The sequence below is a fragment of the Zalophus californianus genome, chromosome 2, assembly GCF_009762305.2.
Source record: "Zalophus californianus isolate mZalCal1 chromosome 2, mZalCal1.pri.v2, whole genome shotgun sequence".
Lineage (NCBI taxonomy): Eukaryota > Metazoa > Chordata > Mammalia > Carnivora > Otariidae > Zalophus > Zalophus californianus.
Window position 1 is genome coordinate 64,794,660 of NC_045596.1, and position 21,555 is coordinate 64,816,214.

The following is a 21,555-nucleotide window of genomic DNA, read 5'->3' on the forward strand; positions in this document are numbered from 1 at the left end:
GAGAAAGGGGAACCTTCCTACACTGTTGGCTGGAATGCAAGCTGGTGCAGCTACTCTGGAAAACAGTATAGAGGTTCCCAAGAAAGTTGAAAATAGAACTGCCCTACGACCCAGCAATTGCACTGGGTGTTCACCCCAAAGATACAAATGTAGTGATCCAAAGGGGTACGTGCACCCTGATGTTCATATTAGCAATGTCCACAATAGCCAAACTCTGGAAAGAGCCAAGATGTCCATCGACAGATGAATGGATAAAGAGGATACGGTATACACACACACACACACACACACACACACACACACACACACACACACACACACTGGAATATTATGCAGCCATCAAAAGGAATGAAATCTTGCCATTTGCTATGACGTGGATGGAACTGGAGGGTATTATGCTGAGTGAAATAAGTCAATCAGAGAAAGATATGTATCATATGATTTCAGTGATAGGAGGAATTCTTAATCTCAGGAAACAAACTGATGTTTGCTGGAGTGGTGCGGGGTGGGAGGGATGGGGTGGCCGGGTGATAGACGTTGGGGAGGGTATGTGTTATGGTGAGCACTGTGAATTGTGTAAGACTGTTGAATCACAGACCTCTACCTCTGAAACAAATGATACAGTATATTAAAAAAAAAAAAGCTGGTAGGAAGGGAGAAATAAAGGGAGGGGAAATCGGTGGGGGAGACGAACCATGAGAGACTATGGACTCTGAGAAACGATCTGAGGGTTCTAGAGGGAAGGGGTGGGGGGGATGGGTTAGCCTGATGATGGGTATTAAAGAGGGCACATACTGAATGGAGCACTGGGTGTTATATGCAAACAATGAATCATGGAACACTGCATCAAAAACTAATGATGTAATGTATGGTGATTAACATAACAATAAAATAAAAAAAATTTTAAAAATCCATTTGAGAAAAGCAAATAACCAAGAATATCCACAGAAAAAAAATCACAACACCCCTGAAAAAGAACCAACAATGAGAGGGGCTAGTTTTACCAGATATTAAAACATGTAATTTCTGTTACCAAGGTAATGTGGTACTGATACACAAACAGACAAAGCAATGAAACAAAATAGAAAAACACAGAAATACACCCAAGTATATATGGAAAGGCATCTCAAAGCTGTGGAAAAAACAAAGGTTGATTTTTAAATAATTGGCGTTGAGATAACTGAATATCCAAATGGAAAAAGTTGAAAGAAGATCAATTTATCACACAGTACATCAGGGTAAATGCCAAGGAATTAGAGACATAAATGTTACAACAAATTAATAAATAAATAGGAAAACTTCCAAGTTCTAGAAGAAAATATGGATGGATTCCTCTGTAACTGGTGATTCAAAATCCATTGTAAGGGAATGATTTGTAACACTTATAAATTATTTTAATGACATAAAAATGAAACATTTTCTTGGTAAAATGCACCATAAGCAAAGTAGAATGACGAATGAGAAGCTGGGGAAAATATTTGCAACTTACATGACAGAGAAGAGCTAAAATTCTTCATGTTTAAAGAAGAAAAAAGAGAAGAAAGAGGCTAACGATAGTATAGAAAAATGAGGTATCAATATATAGTTTAAAGAAAAAGAAGTGCAAATGGTCTCTCTATATATGAAAATATGTTCACTTTTGTTTATAAGAAGACAAATACACAATTGTGCTGAGTTTCTCATGTACTAGACCAGCAAAAATCTAAATGCTTTAGAACATACTTTGTAAATGAGGCTGTGCAGAAACTGGCACTATTATAAATTGTAGGGAGGACTGCAGAATACCCCAGCCCCATTGAAGGGGAATTTAGATTACCAAATTTTACCTAAGTAAAATATTCATATAGTCTTTGACCAGCAGTCCCACCTCTAGGAATTTATCCCCAAAATATAGTGGCAAAACTATGAAAATGACCTTTACACAAAGCTAAGCACTGAAGCAGTATTTATCGAAGCAAATAACAGGAAATAAACCAATGACCATCAGTAGCTAAGTGACTAAACTGTGATATATTCCTATCGTGGAGTACCGTGCAACTAAAAAAAGTAGTGAAAATGTCTCTTACTAGTATGGTATAATTGCCTGAATATAATGCTAAGTGAAAAAGCAAGTTTGAGGAAAATATGTGTAGGAGGCTACTATTTCCATAAGTAAGTTACATAGCTAGCTAGCTAGATGACAAATAGATATGCTTGTATTAAAACTAGTAACAGTTAATAAAGCAATTTAAGGATATTTTTAAAAAAATGATGCTCTATGAAGGGAAAGAAAAGAGAGAGAGACAAACCAAGAAAGAGGCTCTTATCTATAGAGAATAAACTGATGGTCACCAGAGGGGAGGTGGGTGGGGATTGGTGAAATACGTGATGGGGATTAAGGAGGACATTTGTGATGATCACTGGCTGATGTATGGAAGTGTTAAATCAATATATTTTACATCTGAAACTAATATAACACCTAATGTTAGCTAACTGGAATTAAAAATAAAATGATGCTCTATATAGAAGGGAGAGAATGGAATAGGGTAGATGGAACTGGGGGAGATGAAAACTAGACTTTTCTAAATTTCTAAATTATAGATTTTATTTTAGAATTCTATGCATATTTTTATATAACTATAAGGCAAATTTGAAATATCTTTCAAATTGAAATAAAATCAACAAATGAACCTAATTGTATATCTAGCTGGGATCATAGCATAAAGAGCTTTTACCAAGTAAAATGCTTTAAAGCATAGTAGTCTGGCCATTCATCCCTAGAGGTATATAAGCTAAGGAGAAAAAGATCTGCAAAGAGTCTTAAAGTGTTTTCAATAAGCATATTGGTGTCGCTAATATTGGCAGTTTTATTTTGAGACTATATTTGTGATAAAACAAATGAGTTATTATGTTGGTGTTTTTGAGCCTCAAGATTTTTGGTTTGGGTGAAAGATTGTGGTGGTGATGAGAATACATCTTATATAGAGAGTGTAGGTAACTGAGGGTCCCTTTAGAAGCTGCTCTTTGAAACCTGTTGTACATTTACACCAAGGCCACACCTCCCATGGGCTGCTCTCCCTCAATGACTGAGCGTGACAGGGATATTAAGGTGGACCTGTGAATCTTTATTGGCTGACTTTGGTTCAAGGACATGGTTTTGTTGAACCTTCCTTAGATGGCACCGAAATCTGGGATGCTTCCATCCACCCCCCTCTTGCCTCCCCTGTCTCTGTCTCTCATTTTAATGTTGCCTCATCTTTTCTAAACTCTCCTTGTCACTAGAGGTCAGACTTAACCTCTTAATACTGCCAGTTTTATTAAAGGAATAACAGGGCTTTATACAGAGGGGGTAATGCAGCAAGCCTTCCCAACAGTCTTCTTCAGGTATCTTTCTCTGCAGTGTCTCACACTGATACATCTCTTTTTCCCTACAGCCCTCCCCTCATCGTTATACTCTTCTGCTCTGAGCCCACCACCCTCATGTGTGACCGTCCCTGCCATCTTGTGTAGTTGTTGAGAAATGCAGTATGGGCTTCTGTTTTGACTGCTTTTTGCTGGTGAGAAGCTGCCCCCTGGAATTCCATTGTGTCAAATTCTTCACCTCCTTAGATAGAATCTTTCAAATATATGAACTAGAGACACACACATAGAGATTAGGCATGTATAGCCTAAAGATGCTAAGCCTGAAGGCCTTCACCTTTCTAAAGCCTATTTTTGCTCAGTGTTCTGTGGAGCGATGAGGCTGATTCCCACAGGTAGAGAGGAGTCTGGAGGCAGGCATCTCAAAAAAAAGCTTGCTTTCTTTGCTTTCTATTTTCTCATTGGCTTTCATATACAACCAGAAGATCAGGAAGTCTATTTCAAATCAGGTAAAAGATTTAGATACCTCCCAGAAGAGAGTAATAAAGTTATATTTGAATGTGTTTTCAGAATAAAAGCACATTTAGAGACTAAGAACGTTTATTTCCTCTCTAAGCAACCCTTTTTTTTTGGTCCCCCTTGAAATGTGAGAACATCTTAACCTACCATGTTTAGGAATTAACTAGAGAAATTTTCCAGATGTACCAAAAAAGAGGAGTTCAGGGACACTTTCTCAGACAGAAGCCAGGCCATTTTGTCCCTTCAAAGAAAAGCACAGCTTTCCATCCAGGGGGGAGTAGAGTTTGACTGAAGGAAGATACCATAGATTTCAGGACTCCCACTTGGGTTTTCTTCAAAATAGAAGATGAAAAAGAACAGCTGTCTAGTGTATATCTTAGCGCTTCTTGTCTTTCTTCTGTGTGCTTCAAACAGTTGAAGCTTCTTCCCAGAGATGCTGATAGCTTTACTCTACATTTGGTAATTTGTAAACTCTCACATAGAAAAGGGGTGGCGGGGGGGGGGGGGGAGTGGTGCCATTTATCTTAATGAAAATTTGATTCTCATTCCTCCCTACCAATAAATGAATTTCATTTCTCAAGAAGTCTTTTTCCTTTCTGAAAGTGATTAGAATATAAATTGATGACCTCCTGGAAATTCCATGGAAATCACAGTATGTAGTGTAAAAATTCCTAAACCATAAATCTTTCTAGATATAATCCTGATCGATCTAACTCCTAAGGAACATTGTTTCAATTAAATTAAAAAAAAAAAAGGAAGGAAGGAAGGAAGGAAGGAAGAAAAAAGCCACCAAGAATAGTTTACAAGAAAATACAAGAGAGTAAACAACCACACATTGGATTTAGTTCCACTATTTTTCCCTCTTAGATCTTTAAAAAATAATCCCTTAGATATTAAAGATAGATTCTCCTGTTGAATTAATGCTCAAAGGAAAGGACTTGAAATTGTTCACTGGTTGCTTTTATTCCTTCTATACAATTTTTGGTATCCATGTAGCTTTTGGAGGACATAAAATTTAGAAAAAAACAAAAGTAATCAGAGAAATGGATATTAAAAGAACAGTGAGATACTAGTACAAATATAGTGAGTTGCTTAAGAGAAGAGAGCGGTTACTAGAAGCAGATGGTGCTGGTACCTTGTCCTTGGACTTCAGCCTCCAGATGTGTGAGAAAATGAATTTCTGTTGTTTAAGACACCCAATCTATGGTGTTTTGTGATAGCACCCAGATTGATTATACAGAGCACATATACAGTAATAGACTGAGAGAAGGAATGTGAAGATGTTTACCAATGTTAGAGAAATTTATAAAACACTATTTGAGGAGAAGGAGGATTTTTTTTCCCTCCTAATTTATGTAAAAAACAAAGCATAAAAGATGTTATATTGTCCTGGAGAAAATGTACAAGACAAAATAACAGGTGCCTTACATCAAAGTACAATAGAAATATATCTCCCATATTTAATACTCAAATAAATTATCTAAAAATGCACACATTGTGATAAAATCATATTTTTATCAAGTTTGCAGATAATTTTCCATTTTGGCCTCAAAAAATAAAATTTATATTATTTGAGACCACACAAGTACATGCATATAGTTTTGTCAGTAAATTTATCCATGGAAAATAAAGCTATTTCTGAAAACTGCTTTTTCATAGATGTGTGCTTATTTCCTAAGAAGATAATATTATAAAAGTTTTACAATAAAGTTTTACTCATCCACTACATTTTACTATACTCTCCACTAAATTTTTCCAAAGTAAGTATACAAAAACATTTCAAAGTAATTGAGGCACAGAGAAGTTGAATTACATATTCAAACAAGTGCAGATGAATTGAATATAAATTCTAGAATTATTAAAAGTAGGCTATGCCAGATTTCACTGGCTAGAAATCAAACCTACCCCTGAACAAGTAGTTGATCAGAATTCTATTCTGGACTGGAGTGATGATTATGGCTGATTAGCTTTCCACAGAGGTTTCAAGACCACCAGCCTCTGATAACTCCCAGGGCCACCTCCTGATGAAGGTTGCATTCCTCACTGTACGCCCACTCCTGTTACTTTAAGTTTCCTCTTCCCAGGGAATTCTCATTGTTTTCTGTAAAAGTACTATTGCATCAAATGCTGTTTTGATATATTGTCACGCTTCGGTATAGTAAAATAATGCCTTGGGGTTAGTGATATTTAAGTTAAAAACTGAATGCCAACTGATTATCATTAAGTTCATCTCTAAAGTGGAAATAAGCATGTCCTCCCTTAGGGCTTGATTTGAAGATAAATGAAAGTATTTGCAAAATACCTAGCATAGAGACTAGTACAGAGACTGCCCAATAGATAAAAAAAAGTGTTGCTATTAAGACCGATTTAATCTCAAATTTGATTTAGTGTTTATTTAGAAACTGCATATTAGAACACATCTCAATGATTATTCAAACCTTGCCTATTAGAAAACTCCTAAATTTACATTTAAAATTCTGAGATGATTAATAACTCATGAATATTTACTGAAAGACTTTGTAATCTTTAAAACAAGTGACCTCTTAAGAAAATAACTTATGGAAATATTTCTATTTTAACAGTTTTCCATTTTTTCTCTTTCATTATTTACTCTCTTCGAGTGTTAATCTAGTAATATAAATATGTGTGATGACACAAACAACATAATTAAATCATAAAACCAGAAGTCTAATTGTTGAGGATTAAGAATATATTTATACTCATTCATGTAGGATTATATAAATGCCTTTAGCTAATGATTAAACATGATTGGTAAAAATTAACTCATCCATATAACTTTTACCCCATTTTGAAAGTGTAGTGGAGTGTAAACAACAAAGATGGAGTATTTGCCTTTATAAAACTTAAACCCCAATATTTTGTAACTTACTTCACTTCTTGAGGAAGTGACTCCTTTTGTGATATTTATTTAAGCAAGGTTTCTCAGGTCACTGACTGTTAAATCTAGTTAAGTAAGAGTAATGCATGTTAAAGATTTAAGAACTCCTTGCCGCACACTGCATTAACTTTCTTGCCCAATATTTCGCCTTGATGAGAAGTTTCCGGTTCTCAGATGTAGCATGGTATAATAATTGATTATTTATATAACTTTCTGACTCTGCTGCATAGAGCTTAGGAGTTCTAGAACTTATCCTCTCTGTTCCCAATTTGTATAACAAAAAGACTTTTATCTTTCTCATAGAGGTTATGGGAAATGATATAAGTCTATGTGTATAGGACTTGAATAATAGTAAAAACAAAGGAACAGTATGATCTTAATATATTGTCAGTATAAGAGTCATCTTCAGAACTTACTTATTTTTTTATTTTATAACCTCTCTTGAATTTTTTTTTTAAGTTTTTTTTTTTTTTTTTAAAGTCATCTCTACATCCAACAGGGGGCTGGAAACTCACAACCCTGAGATCAAGTCTCATGCTTCACCAACTGAGCTAGGCAGGCACCACGTATTCTTAATGTTTCTTTTTATCTAACAGAGATGACTCAACCTAGTTCTTTCTTTTTTTGCCTTTTTTATATCCTCATAGAGGTAAGATTAATGCTGTATGCCAGTAAGGGAATTGGCTTAGGTTTCTAGTATTTTACTTTTCTTATATTAAATAAATAAATTGTACTTAAATTATAAGCAATCTAAAATTATTGAGGTAATGAGAAGTATACATAAACTTGCATGCTGTGATAAAAAGAATAAAACAGACATGTAAATGAAATTAGCTGTATCTGGCTTGAGTATTGACAAAGGCATGTATGATATTTATAGACTTGATTCTAATTATTCATAAATACAGATTCTATAACTGTATAATAACTTGAGAAATTTAGTAAATTATAATAATTGTATATGACTTATAATAATTGTGTATATAGTTTTTGTGTTAAAAGGACATTGTCATTTGGAATAAAGAAGTGTGGTTTGTGGCCCCTGAATGTTTTTGATATATTTGTTTTCTAATGTATTACAACTGAAGACCTGCTTTTTATAGGACGTTAACAAGTGCTGGTAAAGACCTGCAAGATAATTTTCTGAAGGCTCTGGCAGTGAGAGAAGAAGACAATCGCAATGGAAAAGTGAGCGTGAGTACATTTCATCCAACAACTAAAAATGTATACATTAAAGGCACAGTTGGTATTAATAATATATATATTTTTTAAATTTTATTTATTTGTTTGACAGAGAGAGACACAGAGAGAGGGAACACAAGCAGGGGGAGTGGGAGAGGGAGAAGCAGGAGCTTCCCATGGAGTAGGGAGCCCAATGTGGGGCTCAATCCCAGGACCCTGGGTGGGATCATGACCTGAGTCGAAGGCAGATGCTTAACGACTGAGCCACCCAGGTGTCCCAATAATATATGTTTTAATGTTTTCCCTGAGAAGTAATTCATGAGGAATATAATATGGCTCTTTGTCTTATATGTTATACAAAGTATGTAGAAAAAAATTTTATTCCCACTTACATCTGTAAAAGTATCCACATGGTGAAAAAAATGATTTCATACATCTATGTAGAGAAAATGCATTGGTAGACTGGTTGTCATTTTCAATGTTGTGCTAGTATTATGTTGAAACTTGCTGCTTCTTTTCAGCTCAGCCTCCTTAGTACACTCTTCCAAGTCACATCATCCACTGACCCCCAAGTTTTGCCCTGTGCCTACCTGATTTCATGGTACCTTCAGAAGATAGTCCTGTAGTTTGCCTTGTAATCCTACCTTGGGAGATGTGATAGAAACCACATAAGGGAGAGGCATAATTTTTAATCATTCAAGGAGAATATGGTCTTGCTTTATTAAAATGTGTGTTAAACCAAATATGTATTGTTTTGTTTTGTTTCGTTTAAGATTTTATTTATTTATTTGACAGACAGAGACACAGCGAGAGAGGGAACACAAGCAGGGGGAGTGGGAGAGGGAGAAGCAGGCTTCCTGCCAAGCAGGGAGCCCAATGCGGGGCTCGATCCCAGGACCCTGGGATCATGACCTGAGCCGAAGGCAGACACTTAACGACTGAGCCACCCAGGTGCCCCAAATATGTAGTTTTTAATGTTATTTGGAATACATATTTACTTTTACCTTTTGTTAATATAATATTAGTGATAACAGTCTTCTGTAGGTTTTAAAATGTTCCCTGTCATGGATAAAAAAAGGTAAATACTCATGCTCAAACTGTAATAAGTTTCTTACAGAAAAATGATCAGAAATAGTGTGATGAAAAATTTAAAACAGCAACAGAAAAATATGTGTATAAGGAGGTCTATTTTGCCAAAGTTTTCTCAAAAAAATAGTTGGAATTTTTCTATCAGGGCTCTTGGAAATTTCACATGCAGACAAAATCCTCAATATACTTCATAGAGAGAAAAATTCATACTTTGGTTAGATAATTTAATAGAATTAACCTGGACTTGAAATCAGGGAAAGCTTCTTGGAGGAAGTGAACAAGTGAGATTAAAGAAGTGAAGTTGGAAGTACAGATAGTGACTAGACTCTGGAAGACCTTCTAAATTACAACAGGAAAGTTTGAAATTTATCTTACTCTTAATAGAAAGAGCGGCTAAAAAGGTGGAAAGAAAGGCAAAAAGATGGGATGTCATAGGAATCCATGATAAGGACTTCAAGGAAGGAACAAATGATCATTAGTGATCAAACAAGATAAGGATTAAGAAAGCATTCATATAAATTTAAAAATACACTTGACAAGAACAAATTCCATCTGTATTAAGAATGGAAATTTGATTCCATAGGGTTGAAAAAATGGCCCATGATTCGACAGTAGAACCAACAAATACAAATAGCTTTAGAGACGCTGAACCCACATTTTTAACCACAGTGGTATACTTCCTCTCAAAAATATCTTTTTAAGTCTTTCTCTCCTGTTGGTATTTCCTTTAACAATGAGTGACAGACTCATCCACTCATTTACTTAGATAGAAGCATGTCAGTTACTGTAGACTCCTACTCTCTCTCACTCTTGTTGAATGAACCACTAATTTCTCCTAAATGTAAATCAAATTACTTCACTTTTCACCATCTCAACTATCATTTTTTAAATTATATTTTATTATGTTAGTAACCATTCATTACATAATTCGTTTTTGATGTAGTGTTCCATGATTCATTGTTTGCGTATTTACTTTGATTCAAACTACCTTTATATCTTAAGGAAATTACTATAATAGTCTCCTAAATGATACACCTATGTATTTTCTTACCCAGCTCCCATCCACTTGCCAATCACTCAATACATCTTGTGCACCTGCTCATGCCTGAAACTGTTTTAGTCCCTGGGATGCTGGGGTACTACAGAATCCAGGATCTTAAAGGGCTTATATTTTAGAGAGGGAGATAAGAAATAAGTAAGTGCAATAAAAGTGGAAAAATTAAATGCATCTCTGGATAGGTACTATGGAGAACATAAAAGTAGAAAATCAAGTAGAAAGAGATTGAATAGAGTGGTTGGTTGATTTAGCTAAGGTGGACAGGAAAATCACTTCGAAGAGCTGACATCTGTTGGGACTTCAGTGACATGAAGAAGGTAGCCACAGAATTTGAAGGGAGAGACACCCCAAATAGAAAAGGATTTGAGAAAGAGACATCCCAAGGAAAAGGAACAGCCTATTAAAAGCTCCTGAGATAATAGCAGTCGTGACATATTCAAGAGAAGGTAAGAAGACCAGAATGGCTGGAATATATTTATTGAAAGGGATTATAGAGACAGGTGAAATCAGAGAGGAAATCAGCAGCCAGATCATAGAGATTTTAAGGAATTTTGATTTTATTCTTTAATTTTAATTTTTATATTCTTCTATTTTTAAACTAGAAGGTCAATGGGCAATTTAAATAGAGAAGTGACCTAATCTTGTTTACACTTTAGAAAGATTGATCTCACTGCTGCTGTGCAGGGTGGAAGATGTGGGAAGGAGGCCTAGAGAGAGGCAAAGAGGTAAGATAGGGAGCTTTTATAATCAACCAGCAAGAGACGAAACTCTTACAACAGGGTGGTACTAGTAGAGATGGAGGGAAGTTACTGAATTGTGTCTGTGTTTTGGACGCAGAACAGATAGGACTCATTGATGTATTTGGCGTGGAATATTAAAGAAAGGAAAGTAGGGTGACTACTCAGGTTCTGGCTTGAACAAGTGGTAGATGTCAGTGCTACTCACTGTAACAGGAGAACTCCTGAGGAATGCTGATTCCAGGCATCAATAATGAAATTGTGCTGTGTTGGCAGTATTAATTTTGTGACACCTATTAGATACTCAAGCAGAGATATTGATTGTCTTTTACATATATTGCTTTGGAAGTTAGGGGAGAAGCCTTGGTTAGAATATAAATCTGAAAGATACCAATACCTAAATGGTATATAAAGTCATGGACTTGCAAATATTTATTAGGTAGAGAGTGTAGGTAAAAAGAGTGAAGTCCTATGACAGGTCTTTAGGGTACCCCAACATTTAGAGATCTGGAATGTGTGAAAGAGCCAGCAACTAATACTGAAAGCAGCAAGTAAGAGGAAAGTCAGGTGGGAGCCATGCTGCAAACATGGAAGAAGAAACAATTTCAAAGGAAAGAATGCTCACCATGTCAAATGCTGCTGAGAGGTTAAATAAGATGATGCATTAGTTCCCCCCCACCGGCTGCCATAACAAATTACTACATATTGGGGGCTTAAAACAACAGAAATTTATTTTCTCACAGTTCTGGAGGCCAGAAGTCTGAAATCAAAATGTTGGCACAACCGGGTTCTCTCTAAAGGATCTACAGGAGAATCTCTTTTATGCCTTTCCCTTAGCTTCTGGTGTTTCTGGAAATCCCTGGTGTTCTTTGGTTTGTAGACTTATCACTCTAATCTGTGCCTCCATCATCACATGGATTCTCCCTCTGTACCTGAGTTTCTGTCTTCTGTTCTTATAACACCATCAATCATATTGGATCCTCCTCCCACCTGAGTATGGCCTAATCTTAGGTTTTGTTACATCTACAAAGACCTTATTTCCAAATAAGGTCATATTCATAGGTACCAAAGGTTAAATCCTCAACATATCTTTTGGGGAGGGGCATAATTCAACCCACAACAAATGATAAAAAGTTGGACATTGTTTTTGGGTAGGTAAATGGCATTGTTACTTGGTGAGGGCTATTTCAAGGAGGGGTATGGGCAAATGTCTCATTGGGGTAGGTAGAAAAAGGAAAAAAATGTAGTAAATGAAAATGAGGAAAAACAACTGTTTTTTGAGGATTTTTGCAGTGAAGGATACTGTAGACATTGAGTGACGGCTGGAGCACTAGGGACTGGGGTCCCCGAAGTTTGTTTTGTTGTGTTTTAATTTGAGATGGATAAAGTTAACCCATGTTTTGTGTTAATGGGAATGATCAAGTAAGGACAGAGAGGGCTATTGATGGTATAGGGTAGAAAGGAAATAATTGCTGGAAAGAAGTCCTTAAAAGGAAGATGGACTGTAGAACACTAGGAAAGGGTTTGCCCTTGAGAAGGGCAGAAGCCACCCTTAAACTTACAGCAAGAGAGAAGAAAGAGTCTGTAGGCACATCTGCTGAGTAGGTTGGTGAATTCAGGTTTGGGACGATGAGAGAGCTCTGCTATGAGCGTATCTATTTTCTCTGCATTGTTGCTCTGAATGATCTTTAAATACATCATTATGGATTTGTTTTTTTCCCTAGAAAAGGTCCCAAACTTAACTTTTACTGAGTATACTAAATAGTTAACATTAAATGTTGGATGGGTGGTCAGTGATTTAGAAATGGGAATCTTATCAGACTCATAGCTTTGCTGACTCTGAAAATAACATGGTCGTTCATTTATTTGGGCCTTTGAATTTGTGATATTATAATCAGCAGAATACATATCATTGTATCAAGGGTGGCATTTAAGGTTTAATTTTCTGTTTTCTAGTCTGGTCTTAAAGCAGACTCTAAATAGTTTTATAGAAAACTATAAGAGAATAAACGTATTTTAGACAGATCTAATTATGAGGATCATAAGCTTACTTAAAAGCCATTTAGTAAATGGATGCACTTTTTAAAAAGTAGTCCTATAAAGTATACAATATTCATGAGATTTGAATTTATATTAATTTGCTGTCAACAGAAATTGTATGTGAACTTTATGAGGTCTGAACTCTCCAAGGGAAATGACCATTTCCTAAGTATTGGCATTTCTCTACATAGTGAGTGCAAAATAAATGGAGAACTTCAACCCAGAGGCTCATTTGCTACTCTTTTTGTTTCATCTTAATGAAAGTACGTGCTGGAAAAATTATGATATAGTTTTAGAACTGACATAGTTGATCTGTGTGGCCTAATAAGGCTTGAAGGACTAATTCCATAGCAATTTTCCTAGGTAATTTTCTTTAAACGTAACTAGGAAATTAGAAGAAGATTGGATTTACTTTCCCACACGCACAACTTTTTATTTTATTTTTAAGTTGGGTGATCCCAGGTTTCAAATGCTGTTTAGTGTAATTGAATCTCGTTCTGGGTGTCCTCTTTCTCCCTCTGGTCAACTAATTGCAAATTGATTTACTAGGTTTCTCCATTTAGGCTTTGAATTTACTCTGCCAAAGAGCCTAGAGCTTGGGAAAACAGCCCTCCTGTCTGGCTCCACTTCCCAGTGGGCCCCCACCCCAATCCTTCGGTGCTCAAGTTATAGGATTACTTGCTTATTATATGCACCATTTCTCCAAACCTACTGCCTAAGCATGTAGTCTCAGGGCTGTGCCCTGCGAGGGAGCAGGGTTTTAGGACAACTGAAAGTCTATAGATATTGTTTAGATAAACCCTTTTTTAAAAAGCTTATATTAAGCTGGAGGTAACTTGATTTAATTCAAGAATCAGTATTATTTTATGAATGCCTCTGAATATATACTTCATATAAGTGTATGTATAATATATGTATGTGCATACATACATATATACACACTTATGTAAGCATATTATACAACAACACACACATTCCTTTCTTTACATTTTTCCCAAAATACTCGTTTTAAGTTACTATGATGTTCTGTGCACTTAGTTTAGACAAAACATTGAGACTTATGTGCAATACATGTATAAAAATGTTAGAAGGATTTTTATTAATTGTGTAGTGCTTCATATGACAGATACAATGAGTATGTTTTCCTGCTAATATAACTAATTTTATTTTAAATGTGTACCGTGCATGTATGATTCATATATTTCAGATTTAAAGATTCTTTAAAAACTTAAAATGATTAACCATTTCCTTCTCATTTATAAGCAGATTTATTGTTTCCTGAGAAAGTGTATTTTTCTGATTGCTTATGTTGTGAAGCTTTTACCACCACCACAGTGAGGCATTCATTAAGTGTATGTTTATGACAAGTGCTTGGAAATAATTGAGCAAGTGTGGCTCTAATATCCAGAAACTCAGAGGCAAATCACATTGATGTGTAGGTGGACATAGAAAATTAACGGATTTTTCGTAAGTCTTTTGGTTTTTCTATATATAGTGTCATGATCTGTGTAAATAGTGAAGTGTTACTTCTTCCTTGCTAATTTGGGTGCCTTTTCTTTTTGTTGTCTGATTGCTGTGGCTAGGACTTCTACTACTGTGTTAAATAAAAGTGGTAAGAGAGGACATCCCTGTCTCATTCTTGACCATAGAGGAAAAGCTCTCAGTTTTTCCCCATTTAGGATGATATTACCTGTGAGTTTTCTGGACTTCAAATCAAGAGTTGCACGCTTAACCAACTGGGCCACCCAGGAGCCCCTCATTCTACACCTTCTAAATAAATATTTGTTGTGGTTATCTTCTTCTTTAGAGGCATTACAATTCTGGACTTCAAGTTATATTACAAAGCTGTAGTAATCAAAACAGTATGGTACTGGCACAAAATAAACATGCAAATCAATGGAACAGAAAAGAGAACCCAGAAATGAACCCACACAACCAAATGATCAATTAATCTTCTGCAAAGCAGGAAAGAATATCCAACAGGAAAAAGACAGTCTCTTCAACAAATGGTGTTGAGAAAACTGGACAGCAACATGCAAAAGAATGAAACTGGACCATTTTCTCACACCATACACAAAAGTAAATTCAAAGGGGATTAAAGACCTAAATGTAAGACCTGAAACCATAAAATCCTAGAAGAGAACACAAGCAGTAACTTCTTTGACATCGGCCAGAGCAGCTTCTTTCTAGATACATCTCTCAGTGCAAGGGAAACAAAAGCAAAAATAAATTATTGGGACTACATCAAAATAAAAAGCTTCTGTATTGTGAAGGAAACAATCAACAAAACTAAAGGCAACCTATGGAATGGGGGAGGATATTTGCAAATGACATATCTGATAAAGGGTTAGTATCCACAATATATAAAGAATTTCTGAAACTCAACACCCCCAAAATGAATAATCTAATTAAAAAATGGGCAGAAGACATGACTAGACATTTTTCCAAGGAAGACATACAGATGGCCAAGAGACACGTGAAAAGATGCTCAACACCACTCATTTTCAGGGAAATACAAATCAAAACTACAATGAGATATCATTTCACACATGTCAGAATAGCTAAAATCGAGAACACAAGAAACAAGAGGTGTTGGCGGGGATGCGGAGAAAGGGGAACCCTCTTATACTGTTGGTGGGAATGCAAACTGGTGCAGCCGCTCTGGAAAAACAGTATGGAGGTTCCTCAGAAAGCTACAAATAGAACTACCCTGTGATCCAGCACTTGCACTACTAGGTATTTACCCAAAGAATACAATATACTAATTAAAAGGGAGACATGCCCCCTGATGTTTATAGCAGCATTACCCACAATAGCCAAATTATGGAAATATCTCAAGCATCTGTTGACTGATGAATGGATAAAGAAGTCACACACACACACACACACACACACACACACACACACACACACACACACACACACACACTGAAATATTATTTAGCCATAAAATGAAATCTTGCCATTTGCAACGACATAGATGGAGCTGGAGAGTATTATACTAAGCAAAATATGTCAGTTAGAGAAAGACAAATACCATGTGATTGCACTCATATGTGGAATTTAAGAAACAAGAGCAAGAGGAAAAAGAGAAAGAGGCAAACCAAGAAACAGACTCTTAACTATAGACAACAAACTGATGGTTACCAGAAGGGGAGGATGGGATAAATATGTGGTGGGGATTAAGGACTGCATTTGTTGTGATGAGCATCAGATGTTGTGTGGAAGTGTTGAATCATTATATTGTATGCCTGAAACTAATATTACATTGTATGTTAACTAACTGGAATTTAAATGAAAACATAAAAAAATTCAGAGAGCTAAGCACATTGTGTGAATATATGAGATATTGAAAAATCATTTTCTCAGAAAAATCAGTGAGAATGTTAAATACATTAAATATTTAAATCAAGTTGAGATTAAGGGTATTGTTTTCCTTGCAATGTCAAAAAATACCTTATTAGAAACGGTTAAATTACAGAGGGTGCTTGAATGAAGATGTAATGTCTTGAGAGCATTTCATGTATATGATAGAGACTAAAGAAAAGTGTAAAAGTCAAAAATGTGATGATTGTATGAAGAGAAAACTAGGTAGAAATTAGAATAAAGAGGTAAAATGGATTGTGAAACAAGAGTTTTCAATTTCTTTCTAGATTACTCTGAGCTATTTACATAGTTGATCAATATGTTTCTCTCCTATCTTGGTGTCTATGACATAGTTACCTTATAGTTTTCTTACTGTAGATTTCATTCTCTTTCTTGGACTGACTACCTGATATCTCTACTTGAACCTATATCCTTTCCACTATACACATTTTTCCTTAGGAATGACCCAGCCCCTGTACATCCAGCACCATGAATCCACTGAGTATGTTTCTTGCTATCAAACCAGAGGCCTAGGTCTTTGCTGTGCATCTGTTAATTAATTTATTCAATTATTCATTAAATGGTGATAGCTATTCTATACTAGGCATTGTACTAGCTTCTGGGGATACAGTGGATTTTCAAGTGCCTTATGGATCTGAGAGTTGCTTGGGAAAGAAAGTGAATAATCAAGTAAACATACAAATAAAGCAAAATTACAACTATGACAGGTGCTATGAAGGAAAAACACAAGTTTGATTGTGTATACATGGTCAGGAGATCATATAATCAGATTTTCAGACAGAAAAAATAGGATGTCTTGAGGATAGAGGATAAACTACAGAGAGGATAAAACAGATTCCAATACATGCAAGTTCAGATTAATGAAGATAAAATAATAGCTTGAATCTGGAAGATGATAGGGAAATGAAGAGAACTGATTTGACAGCTCCTTACGGTAAACTAGGCAGGATGTGGTGACAAGATATAGCTAAGACCGGGGTTGAAGCAAAGGGAGTGGACATGGATACCTGGCCTCCACAGCTGGATGGTTGGCACTGCGACTCTTTGAGACATGATGCACTCAAAGATCAGGAAAGGGGTGCAGAGAGATCACAGATCTGATTGTGTATATTTTGAGTTTGAGTTGTCTTGGCAAAAGAAGTTGTTGAAATGTTAAGTAGATAACTGGAAAAAAAAGATCTCCTAAAATTTACTCTAGTGTTTATCTCTACGTTGCTATACCTCAGATACTTAAGTTTATATGCATTGAAATTAATTTTCTTTTCCTCTTCCACCACTCAGATCTCACATCCAGGAGGTCACCAATCGCAGTCAATTCTACCTTGTAAATATGTCTCAAATAAATGGGGGGGGGGCGTGCAGGGAAGCCAGAGAAGTAGGCAACAGCCATCTCAGAGGGCTCTGTTGGGCTATGCTCAGTACCGTGAGACAATGCTTGGAAGGTCACGAGTAACTGTCAAAGACTTAGACAAATGGTTGATGTGATCAGACATGTATTTTAAGAATACACTGGCAGCAGTATGTGGGGATACATATCTCTGTAGCTGTGGGGAATGAGATGAGACAGGGAAGCGAACTGAAAGGCCATTGTAGCATGTTAGACAATAGATAATAAAAGGCTGGGATAAAGAAATGACAGGATAAATGGTAGAAAAAGATGGAGTTCAATAATTTTGGAGATAACTACAAACCATCTTACTCGTTTTGATTTAGGGAATGGGAGTTGAGTACTATTCTCGTGTTTCTACTTGGGGGATTCAATAGGGTGTGAGCAGTCGATGATAATTTTATTAATGGAAAAAGAAGTGTGATTCTAGCATTAGAAGATTTACTGTATTTCAGGGGCGCCTGGGTGGCTTAGTCGATAAGCGTCTGCCTTCGGCTCAGGTCATGATCCCAGGGTCCTGGGATCGAGCCCTGCATCGGGATTCCTGCTCAGCAGGAAGTCTGCTTCTCCGTCTCCCACTCCCCCTGCTTGTGTTCCCTCTTTCGCTGTGTCTCTCTCTCTGTCAAATAAATAAATAATATCTTTAAAAAAAAAAGATACGCTGCATTTCAGTGGATAAGAGCATAGAAGTTGGAGGTGGATAGTAACTACACTCAAGTTCTAGATTTACTGCTTACCCAGTATTACAGATCACAAAAGGTGCCTGCCAAGTTTCCTAAGCCACAATGCCCTGCTCTGTCATATAGGGCTTAAAAGAATACCCTCATCATAATATTGATTATTGAAAAGAAAACGGAGTTTAGACACTGGGCACACAGCATGATACATGACAAGTATTTGACAAATGTGATTTCTGCAGTAAAAGAAAATTATAACATTGTTAGAGTTATAGTAGTGAATAAAAAAGTAGAAAATATGCAGTAGTTTTCAAGGGAAGTATGGAATGGTTTTGAGTCTCTTTAGAAAAGATGGTTCAAAGGGTTCCTTAAGACATTCAGATACTTACAGATTTTATTAGGGATCTAAAGATTGTTGGTCATTACCAAGATATTATAGAAATCAGAATATTAAATGCTTTACGTTATTGATTTTGTTTTATGTTATAGGAAACCACAGTCTATTTTATTAATTTTCTACTCTGTGCAAACCACTATGCTATTTGCCATAAACATAGAAAAGACATGGACCCTCCCAACACTGTTTCTAATAATAGGATTATGTAACTCTTTTAAGTGGCTAAGTGGCAGAGCAGGGATGGGTGGGGTGAGTTGTTCTTTTTCAGATGGTAGTAAATTAAGAATCTTGGATTTATTGAATGGAAAAGACAAAAATAAAATATTCCCTTCCTAATCAGAGACTCATGAGGATTGTAATGAAAGGTCACACGCTGTTCCAGGCTGAGAAAATGGAACCTGTTGACACTTATTTTCCCACTGAATGTTGACTATGTAAACAGTTACATGGCTGACTAGTTTGGGCTTTGAAATATGCATTATTGAAGCTGGTATAAAAGCACTGCTTACAACTTTTCCTTCAGAGTCATTCAAAGAAACCACTGTACGTGGGTAAGGAAAACCTATGAATTAGGCAGTTCCTAATATACCCATTTCCTGTGTTGAAATCTCTATGAAACATAAGATTGCGTTGTATATGACCAGTAACATTGTGCTGACATGATCTTTTCCCTCCTTGCTATTTTCCAACTTCTATAAAATGTTCCCTTTCAAGAAAACGAAGGTATTATACAGATGTTTATTTCCTTTTTAATTGAATCCATGCCTGTCCATTAATAAACCCTTATGGAAATTATATGACTCATTCAATCATACCTTCATTTTAAACAAATTACATCAGTGTTTGGAAAATAAAATGCACATCAACTAACATTTTACTGAAAAAAGTATAGTTGAATAGATCTTTAATTTTTTATTTCCTAGATAAAAAGTATAAACAGAGACAGTGAGAAATTCTGGAAAGAGTAGATGTTATGGAGCCCTATTCATCTGAGTTTGATTCTTAGATTCCCCACTTATTACGAGCTAAACACAAGGTCTTCAACTCTACAAAGCCTGAGTTCCTACACATGATATAATCATTTTCATATAGCTATTTCTAGACTAAAATTATATAATGTTTAAGGCACAAATAAGCTAATACTTAGTAGGTGTTTAATAAAATATAAGGAATATGTGTTTTGTAAAAAAAAAGTAATATGTGTTCTGTTATTTCAGGTTCACTAGAAGGAGAGCCTAAGGTGCAGATTTTAGTGGAAGTTGTTGGGTGAGAAAGTTCTCTCATGTGACACCTGTTAGTGGCATGAGGGAAGCATGATAGTACAGAAGAGAAAGGTAGGCAGAAACGTGATTTCAGTGGAAACCTAGCTTTAGTCTGATCACACAAGGAGCTCTGGCACATGAATTGTATCGGAGTTTGTTTTGCCTTGAGGCAAGGGGGAGATGTGTTTTATACACACTCCCCTTCCCCCTTCCTGTCTCTATCAATTAATCATCAGCTGCCGCCAGGATTGGGGGAGGAGGGAGCAAAGTGGCTCAGGTCAGCTAAGGGCAGTCCTTTTTGAGCAAAGAACAGGTGTGAACCATTAGCCATTAACACCTGCAGCATCTGGAGCTGGGTGCACCAGTCTGGGAAAGGGGATCTAGGAGGGACCCTGCCAACATGCACTGCAGATGCAAAAAGTTAGTTTTAGCCATTTTTGAAAGAAAAGGATGCTGCTCTTTCAATATGTAATCGTATATATGTCAAAAAATATTTTCATTTAAGGTATTTAAATTTATCAATGATTTTTGTGTAAAGGTTTAATTACTTCTTTAGTGTCCTGTTTCTAACATGTGAATGGTTATTTGAATTAAAATAAAATGTATTTAACTGCAAAGGCATCTTCGTTTATAAACAATCACAAGTCCAAACATGTTTTCAGGTCCAGAAATTTTGCATATATAATAAGCTTTCCCATTTAAATCCTATACTCACTAGTACATGTTCGCACATATAATAGGTGCTATTTTGATGGATTTGCAGAATCAAGCCAATGAATCCCTGATTCAGGAATCAGCATCATGTCAGAATGCATTCATGAAAGACATGTTTGTGAATATAATAATTGTGGTCATGGCAGTGCAGATATAGTTTATTACTTTCTAAACACTAAGCATTTTCAAATTTAGTGCAATCTTTATTTTTTTAAGTTTTTAATTAAATTCCAGTTAGTTAACATACACTATAGTATTAGTTTCAGGTGTACAACATAGCGATTCAACACTTCCATACATCACCGGGTGCTCATCACATTAAGTGCCCTCCTTAATCCCTATCACCTCTTTAACCCATTCCCCACCCCCTACCTTCCTTCTGGTAACCATCAGTTCTCTGTAGTTAGAGTCTGTTTCTTGGTTTGCCTCTCCCTCTCTCTCTCGCTTTTTTTCCTCTTTACTCATTTGTTTGGTTTCTGAAGTTCCACATATGAGTGAAATCATATGGCATTTGTCTCTTTGAATGTTATTGGTTGCTTATGGAGTAGGAAAAAGAAAATTGATATAAGTCTCCAAAATTTGGAAAAATTAATTGTTCGGTCATACTATGGAGTTATTATATTCCCAAAGGTCTATGCCAACAGGTGACCTTGGCTATTTGTCTAATGGTGAAATGTAGTAGGATTGTTTAGACATTAATAGAGGTATGAATAACCTAAGAATGCATTGTTCCTATTCATAAACAAAAATAAGGTAAAAATGATAAAAGACCTGCTGATTTATTCACAGCAAATTCTCCAATAAAGTTTATGTGAACTTTTAAGTCCATACTCCCTTTAACTACCATTCTAAAATCCACAAAGTTCTTA

General features: G+C 35.9%; 1 protein-coding gene across 3 annotated transcripts in view; it reads left to right on the forward strand.

The window, feature by feature from the left end:
* The window catches only part of CFAP299 (cilia and flagella associated protein 299), a 562,489-nt gene that overhangs the window by 196,735 nt on the left and 344,199 nt on the right, over positions 1 to 21,555 (forward strand). For all 3 annotated transcript variants that reach the window (XM_027600046.2, XM_027600047.2, XM_027600048.2), the window contains exon 3: positions 7,861 to 7,951. In XM_027600046.2, coding sequence (XP_027455847.1) covers positions 7,861 to 7,951 — 91 coding nt within the window. The remainder of the gene's footprint in view (positions 1 to 7,860; positions 7,952 to 21,555) is intronic.